The following is an 8542-nucleotide window of genomic DNA, read 5'->3' on the forward strand; positions in this document are numbered from 1 at the left end:
AACAACAGACAACAGAAGCCCTGACACGCTGCTATTAAGGTTGATTCAGTGCACGAGGCCCGGGTGCCGCCTCGTAATTTCCTCCTCTGTCTCCAGATGAGGGAGGAGAATCTGGGCGACTCCATCCAGCTGTCGCCTGTGCTGTGAGCCCCCATGCACAGCAGACCTCAGAGGGCTAGGGTGGGGCCGGGGTCTTCCTGGTGGAGGAAAACGTTCCATCAGGCTTGGCCGACGCCTGGAGGCCAGTCCCAGGGAACTCTCCTCCTGGCAGAGCTCTGAATGGTACCCCCAGCCCAGGGCACCCCCCTAATCCTGCCCATGCCGGAACCTGCCCAGTGAGGGCCAAGCAGGTGGCTGAGGGCGGCCCTCGCCCTGCCAGGTCCACATGGACAAGGTTGGTGCCCCGTGTTCAGAGCTGAGGCTGCGGTTATTTAAGACACAAAGCAGGATGTGCAAACTGGGCACACTCAAGCCCACGCCGCGGCGGCTGCGCCTCCGGTCCTTGCTGAGTGCGCTCCGCTGTCCGCCGGCAGGCGAGCGCCTCCCTCTTTCGCACACGCGCCAGGACCTCACAGCTGACCGGCCCCCACATGCAACTGACCGTCACTTCCTGTGAATTGGGGCAGGACCTCTCCCTCTCCGCACCGAGGACATCCGGCCAGTCGGGGCGTCCTCTGCCTGAACGGCATTCCGGCCCCACCCACCCAGTGCCAGGACACCTCTGGTGTGACAAGCATGGACGGCCCCGGACACCTCCTGGGGCCTCCTAGGGGATCAGCCTCCTACTGAGAAAGACCCCCCGGAGGCAGGAATCTCCGCTGACAGGTGCATAGCGACGGCCTTTCGAGGCTCAGGTCCAGTGTCATACAGCGGCTGACCCTGGGCGGGTGGTGAGCAATCCAGTCTTGTCCAAGAGAAAGGTCCTGTCAGCAAGGGACAGTGCTCTTGTGTCAGAGCTGGGGGCGGGGGGCATTGGACAGCCCTCTGAAGACCCTGGTCTAGGCCGGATGTGGCCACCAGGGCCAGGAAGGCCCGGAAGTGAGCGTGCGTCTCCAGGCCTCTGTCAGAGGGCAAAACGACCACTTTTCTGACCTTGACATGGTGACTGTCTGCCCCTCACCCAGCGAGGGAAAAGCTGACCAAAGCAGACACTGTCACCCCTCACGGCTGGCCAACCGGGGCAGCTTCTGGAAGCGGGTCCCAGGGCCAACCCTTGCTTGGCAGACCACAGAAAACAGGAGGCGAGGCCCGGAGTGGCCTGGGGGGCGGCTGCGGCAGTCTGTCTTCTCCGACACAGCCTCCCCCCCCCACCAGCCCCCTTGCGGTCCCGGGCCTCAGGGGCCCGGAAGCAGCTTTGCTGGGGCTGGTGGGGCCCTAGGGACAGGATGGTGATGGCCGGCCGAGGGGCCCACAGAGGAGCACATGGGTCTTTCTACACCCCAAGGTTCCTGGCTGGTGTGACGCTGCCCTTCCTGGGCTGGCTGGTCAGGAAGGAGGCTCAGAGTGAGGGGACAGCACGGTCCACCGGGCTCGGGGTGGGATGATGGGCAGTCGGGCTGCAGCGGTGTCCCCGGGGCCGCTCCACAGAGCTGATGGCTGGTACGAGGTAGGCACCTGCCGCGTGTGTGCTTTGGCAGTGATGGGGACACAGCTGAGACCCTGGAGCAGACTTCCTTGGCCTGGTGACGGTGGGCGGCAGGACCTGGTGGCTCCAGACACCCCCAGCCCTGGGGAGGCCAAATGGGCGGACGTTTCCCACTCTGGGCGGGGGTGAAGTGGGGGTGGCAGAGGCTGCCGACCCTGGGCCACAGCGGGAAGGCGGGTGCTCCCACACCCTGGCAGCCATCGTCCCAGCTCGGGGACAGGGGCAGGCCGCGTGGGGTTCAGAGATGGGTCCCCAGAAAAAGAGAAATTTCTAGCAAGAGGACAGTTCACATGACAGGGTGGGGGCAGGCAGAGCACAAGTGGGGGGTCTCGGACACACATGCCCACTCTGCCAGGCTCTTGTGTCAAAACTCAAGGGGGCCGGGGCGGTGGCACTGGTGTCCTCTCAGGCCGTGTGGGGGAGGGATGTGCAGTGGTGCAGGCGGCCCCCGGGCACTGGCCCCTGGGCAGGGAGCTCGCCACCCTGGCACCAAAGGGGCCCGTGTTTCCTGGAGCTTCCACTGCTGCAGGTGCAGGGAGGGGGCTGCGGCCGAGCGAGGAGGCCCGGGGCCCGTGGCGGAGATTGAGGCCCAGGTGCCATCTCCGGCCCGGCCTCCCTCCGGTAGCATCTCTAGTGGCTTCGAGCCAGACACGGAATCCTTGGGGAAAAGGTGTCACCCTTGATCCTCATTCCCGGAGGCACAGCTCGGGGCTTCTGCGACAACAGGTTGCCACGGAGCTGGCGCCCAGCGTTGGCACCAGCCCCACAGGTGCCCGCCAGCCTCCTGCGCACCCGCACCCGAGGCAGATGCTGGCCCGTGTGCGCGCGTCAGCGGGGTGGACGGCGTGTGGCCCTGCCCCGCGGCCCAGGAAGGCTCCCACTCTGGGGCCGGTGGGCGCACGCAGGGCTGACAACCGACGGCCTCCATGGCCCCGGCCCCGCTCCCCATCTCTCGGGTCCGTGGGCCTCTGTTCCCTCCAGAAGCCCACGTGCTCACCTGGGCCCCCAGGTGTGTGTGGGAGGGGCACACAGGCAGGCGGGGAGGAGGGACGGTCCCCCAGGAGGCACGGCGTCAGGTGGCAGGAGCTAGAGCTGCCCTGTGTGACCCCCCCAGTCGGATGCTCCTGCCGATGGGCTCCTCTGTCAGGAACAGAGCCAGCGGGGAGCAGAGGACACAGTCTCAAGACTCCAGCTGGGCTCAGTGGCTCAGACAGGCCACATTCCTGCCCTGGCCACGGGTGGGAGTGTGCAGGGGAGGGCAGGGTCCCAGCCCTACCCCCTCTGGGTGCCCGGGCGCCGCTGCCTGTGTGAGTCCTCAGATCCCAATGCCAGAGGATGACATGGCCACAGAGCTTTGGTAAATAATTTTAAGAGAAGTATTTTTAAAACCGGTCGTGGTGCCCCAGGCTCAGGGTGTAGGGTATGGGGCGCAGCCCCCGTGTGCACAGGCGGAGCCTGGGGCCCGAGCGCGCCCGCTTGGGGGCGGGGGGCAGGGGCGGGAGTTCACCACTTGAGGAAGACCATGCCGGCCAGGACGGCGTAGCCCAGCACCAGGAAGAGGACTTTGAGCAGACGCTCGCTCTTCTCCTCCAGCTCCTTCGCCAGGATCTCAAAGAAGGTGACGAAGAGGAACGTGCCGCCCGCCAGGCCCTGCAGCAGCACTGAGGCCACGCTGCTGGGCATGCCCTGGGCGCTCTCGATGCCCAAGCCCACACCGATGCCCAGCGGGATCATGGCGCTCACGGTGACAGCCAGCTTGGCCGCGTCCCTCAGGGCCATGGAGCATCTGGCCATGCTGACGCCCAGGGCCACGGCCACCAGCGTCTCGTGGACGGCCACCCCCACGAACAGGCTCAGCACCTTCTCGCCGTCCTCCTGCAGGCCCAGGGCCAGGCCCTCGAAGATGGAGTGCGCCGACAGGGCAAACACGAGGCTGAGGAGCCGCAGCGGGCCGGAGCGCGGCAGCTCCTGCACCCGGAGCCCGTGCGCGTGGGGGTGCGGCTCCGCAGACAGTGCGTGGCCCCGCGCGCCCCCCAGGAAGGGGCTGTCGTACTCCGAGTCGCTGCCGGCGTCTGAGCCGGCGTTGAAGGTCTCCAGGTCGATGAAGGACGGCTTCTCCTTGCGGAAGGCCAGCACGAGCTGCTCCAGGAAGACGGTCAGGAAGAAGCCCAGCATGACGATGGTCTCGGCCAGCGGGTAGTCGGTGCTGATGTGCCCGAGACTCAGAACCTTCTGGAGCTGGAGCGCAGGACGTGTGAGGGAGGAGAGCGGGGGGAGAGGGGTTCAGAGGCGGGAGGTTTCCAGACCTCACTGATCGGCTAGCAGAGCACAGACACCCACCGTTCACACAGGCAGCTAGAAACCGGGGAAGGAGGACTCACCCTCGGTGGACTGGGAATCAAAAACAAACAAACAAAAAAACCCCAAAACCCCAGCCCTACTGCAAAGGGCTTGTGAGGCCTTCCACGATGTCTGTGAGATCGGCCCGGTCATGTTCATTACGCTGCAGCGTGCTCCCTGAAGGTACGTGCGCTTGGAGCCTCAGCACGTGACCTTCTCTGGCTGAATGGGGCCCCCACCGAAGATTCCGATCTAGAAGGCTCCCAGCGCCCGGAATCTCCAGACTAGCCCTACTAGGGGAGCCCTGGGCCGACAGGCCGGGGTCCTTACAGGAACAGGAAAGAGAGGGGGACTGCCAGGGGAGGAGGCGGGAAGACGAGAGGCCTGCGAGGGACCCAGGCCTGCGGCACCTTGGCCTTGGACTTCCGGCCTCCACCCAGATGGAGAACACTGTTTGTGGTTTAAGCTGTGGTGTGCGGGCACGGCAGCCCCCGGAAACTCACGCCCAAGGACCTCGAGGCGAGACCATCCTGAATTCGGCTGGGCTCTTAACCCAGTAGGTGTCCTTACGAGACACAAAAGGAAAGGACACACAGAGACACACGGGGAGACGGGCACGTGACCACGGAGGCAGAGACTGAGGTGAGGTACCGGCAAGTCAGGGGCACTGAGGAGTGCCCACGAGCCCCCAGAGGCAGGCAAAGGGCACGGGGCAGATTCTACCGCACGGTGCCAGGACCCAGCCCTGCCGGCATGGTGACCCTGGCCCTCTGGCCTCCATCACTGTCCCCACAACCAGCCTTTGCGGGCCTGGGGCCTGCCCCCACAGGACATGGGTCTTCCCGCCACCCCGACCTCCTGGCGAGCGTGCTGGGAGCGGGGAAGCCTCGTCACACGTGCACCTGCACCCCAGCCGATCCGCGAGCTGGCCGATGATGGGAAAGCTTTCTGTCTGTGCGGAGATGGAAGCCACTAGCCAGGCGTGGCCCTGCGGACCTTGCGCGTGGCTGGCGCAGCCAACGACTGGCGTGTTGGATCATGTCATTTTAATTCACTGAAACGTGACTAGACAGGCCGATGGCAGGCCGCCGCTTCTGCAGCTGGGTCACTGGCCCTGCTCACAGGGACGTGTGCACACACCACGCCAGTCCGGCCCGCGGGCTGCAGAGCATGCCGTCGGCTGTCTGGACCCTCTTCCACCACGCCTACTCACGGCTGGACACTGCTCACGCATGCACGGAATACCCAAGCACTCTGGGCCAGGCGCCCCAACGCTGCGCTCACGGCGCCCCTTTCTTTCCTGTCACAGCCTTCATGATAGCCTGGGAACACACACACGCTGGGGGTGTCCTGCCCCTCCAGGGCACACCTACGTGTCTAAGGACAGTCTGGTTGTCACGACTCATGAGGGGTAGTGCTGACATTGGGGCCAGGTCATTCTCTGTGGGGGGCTGTCCGGGGCACTGGAGGGGGGGCCATTAAACAGCATCCCTGGCCCCACCCACCCAAGGCCAGGTGCCCCCCTAGTCGTGATGGCCTCAGATGTGCCTAGGCATCATCCAGTATCCCCGGGAGTAGGACACCCAGGTGAGACCCCTGACCCAGTGCCCCACCATCACTCAGTGTCCCCTGGGGGCAGAGTCGCCCCCCGCATGGGAGCCCCCACTGCAGCAGAGGCCATGTTTTGTAGAGAAGTCACTGCATGTGCCACACTGGGGGAAACACCGGCACGTGAGAAACACCAACTGTCCCCCGAGGGATGGACACGGGTCAGATCAGATCGAGAAAGACACAAAAGCCAGTGTGCGGTGCCGCTCTCTGCAGGGTGACCAGGCCAGCTGAGCCTGGCCAGGAGCCGCAGGGGAGGGCCCTGACCTGCCAAGGGTCAGGTGTGGGCAGGGGTGCAGTGTGGAGGGGCCCTGGGAGGCCCACAGAGGGGCCACGGCACCACCGCAGCAGCCTGGGCCTGCGGACTCTGAGGATTCATCCCGCTGGGCCCTGACTGGGTGAGTCTCGCACACTGTGAACGAGGGAGCACGGGGCTGGCAGCAGAAGGCCACAGAAACGCGGCAACTCACAGCTCTGGACGTCCGAGACCCGGGCACGGCCGCGGCCTGCTGATGAAACCCGCCACCGTGTCGGGAGGCCCTCGCGGCCAGGCCTGAGGCTGACCCTCACCAGCAGCCGGGAGAAACTAGGCCCTCGGCCTGGCAACCGGGAAGGGACCGGACTTGCCTTACCACCACATGGGCTCAGGAGCCGGCCCGTCCCGCCAAACCCTGAGGGGAGACCAGAGCCCACAGATACCCGGACGCTGCCCGAGAGACCCTGGAGCAAGGGACCCAGCTGAGTGGCATCCAACGCCAGACCCACAGAAACTGATGCTAAACATGTATCCAGTGAAGATGCTAAGTCTGTTGTAACTTGTTATGTGGCGGCAGCTAACTGATACAGGCATTGAAGAGAGGCCCAAACTGCCAGCTTCAGGACAAGGTGTATGCTAGCCCGGGTGGGCAGTCTGCGCGGGTAACAGCGGGGAGCTCACCACCTGGCAACCTTGTGTCTGGTTCAAACCTCCTATTTGCCAGACAAAGGCCCAGAGAAGAGAAGCAACCAATGCGTGGTCACACAGCAAATTCATTTCCTGTCATTTCTGCAGTGTCAAGGCTCCACCAAGCTTGGTGGCTTCAGGGACAAAAAACATCAGTGACCCATGGCTGCAGGTGCCAAGGGCTGCAGAGACACCCCCCCCCCCAGGGACCCCTTACCTTTTCCCTCACGGCGGGCAGGAGGGCATTGAAGCACGTGGCCAGAAAGACCCCGCCTCCGAAGGTGTTGCAGAGGGAGAGAACCTTTTTCGAGCGATGTGCCTTCTCAAAGTCCGTCTCAATGATCTTCACGGGGAGCAGGGAGCCGAGCAGCATGAAGAAGAACACGCCCACCATGCAGAGGATTTTGGCCACCAACAACCTCATCATGGTGGCGGCCCAGGCTGCTCCGGTCACCGCGGGGCCGAACCATGTGTGGGCACACACTCCCGTCCCACGCCGTGCTACCCGGCCCAGCCTTGTGGCTGGGGGCTCATGCCTCGGAACATCCACTGTGAACACCAGGGGCAACCACGTCAGCTGCTGGGTCACCTGCCCGGCTCTAGGGACCAAGCCTGTCACCCCCCAGGGCTTGGCTCTGTTCCAGGCCTGGCCCGCACCCCCGCCTCCTGCAGGAGTTTCCCAGGCTGTGCTGGCCAGTATGGCCGTCACTGGCCACATGTGTATTTAAGTTGAGTAAAATTAACTAAAAGGCAAAATTCAGTCACACTGGCTGTATTTCAAGTGCAGTCACCACCGTGCTGGACAGCGCGGACAGAGAACATCTCCACTGATGCAGAATGTTCTAGCAAGTGGTGCTGCTCCACTGCCAGAATGTGACACCAAGCATCACCCCTTGTACAGAAGGCTCTGCACCATCAGATTCACCTCACCCCACATGGGCCTTTGTGGTCCTTGAATATGGATGGCCAGCCAGTTCCTGCCTCAGGGCCTTTGCACAGGTTGTTCTCTTGGCCTGGAACATGTCTTTCGCCTGACCTCCCGATGATGTCCTGTCTTTTAGGTCAAGAATCCTTGGCTCCCTGCCTCAAGGATGCCTTGGAAGGGCCTCCCCTGGGGGACCTGTGCCCTAAACTGTATGCCTTGCACCCACTGCAAGTCCTGGTGCAGAACAGATGCTCAGTAACCACTGACAAGCAAACAGGTGAGCTGACTGAAGCATGTGGACCTCTTTCCAGGACTCCACGAACCCACGTGGAGCAGATTTCGCCCTAGACTCGAGAGCGTCACCGTTAGAAGAAGGGCCCTTGGCTGCTCCTTTGTCCCTTGGTTTCCTCCTAACCTCCCAGCTCTCACTGCCCACACCTCACTCCACTGATGTCTTCAGGTCTCAGCTCCGCTGCCACCGGATGGAGAGGCCTCTCCCGCCCCTTCCCCTGGCAAGAAGTTCTGGCATTATTCGTGCTACGGGAAACTCCATAATTCAGTCCCTGAATGCGCTCTCTTGCTTTGGGCTGCAAGCCTGTCTTGCTCCAGCCGGGGCCCCCATCAGCACCCAGTGCACAGCCAGGTCCACAGCGGGCACCGCGTAAACACCGGCCGGGTGGCCAGATGCCCCCGTCTGTGCAGTGCGGGTGAGGGGAGACTGTGAGCTCCCAACCCAGGGCTGATGGAGCTGGGACCAGGACTCATTCCTTCATTTACTCATTGACTCACTAGACACTCACGGAGCGCCTCCTATGTGCGCGGCGCTGCACCAAGCGCCCCGGGGAGGGCGAAGCCGAGCGGGCTCCACCGGGGACGGAGCAACTCGCGCTCTGCCCGCGGGAGGCGGAAGCTAATTACTACAGACAGACCTCGCCGATCGGGGGGAAACTCGCCGCGGCCGCAGCCGGGCCTCGGCTAACGGGAGGTCGAGCCGCCCAGACCCCGAACCGCCCCTTCCGGCGCCCAGCCCCGGGTCCTCAGCCCCCCGCCCCTGCCCGCACGTACCTCCGCCGGGCCCTCG

The 8542-nt window shown here is 64.1% G+C and overlaps 1 protein-coding gene and 1 long non-coding RNA gene across 2 annotated transcripts in view; one reads left to right on the top strand and one right to left on the bottom strand.

Moving 5' to 3' along the window:
* Nucleotides 1-2998: 2998 nt before the first annotated feature.
* SLC39A3 (solute carrier family 39 member 3) lies at nt 2999-8536 on the bottom strand. Its single transcript, XM_029918407.1, has 3 exons — nt 8527-8536; nt 6754-7085; nt 2999-3883 (listed from the first exon to the last, which is right to left on the bottom strand). The coding sequence occupies exons 2-3, from the start codon at nt 6961-6963 to the stop codon at nt 3149-3151; spliced, it is 945 nt and encodes a 314-aa protein (XP_029774267.1). The 5' UTR covers nt 6964-7085; nt 8527-8536; the 3' UTR covers nt 2999-3148.
* Nucleotides 4570-8542, top strand: part of LOC115274898 — a 6785-nt gene continuing 2812 nt past the window's right edge. The window contains exons 1-2 of the long non-coding RNA XR_003901313.1: nt 4570-4627; nt 7598-7738. This is a non-coding gene — a long non-coding RNA (uncharacterized LOC115274898). The remainder of the gene's footprint in view (nt 4628-7597; nt 7739-8542) is intronic.

Source organism: Suricata suricatta, chromosome 12 (assembly GCF_006229205.1).
Source record: "Suricata suricatta isolate VVHF042 chromosome 12, meerkat_22Aug2017_6uvM2_HiC, whole genome shotgun sequence".
NCBI lineage: Eukaryota > Metazoa > Chordata > Mammalia > Carnivora > Herpestidae > Suricata > Suricata suricatta.

Bases quoted from the DNA above. Each gene is read 5' to 3' on its own strand.
- SLC39A3 (XM_029918407.1), bottom strand. From the start codon at position 6,963: ATGATGAGGTTGTTGGTGGCCAAAATCCTCTGCATGGTGGGCGTGTTC. The intron at 3,884-6,753 runs GTAAGGGGTCCC...CCTGCGCTCCAG, and splicing joins TGCCCGCCGTGAGGGAAAAG to CTCCAGAAGGTTCTGAGTCT.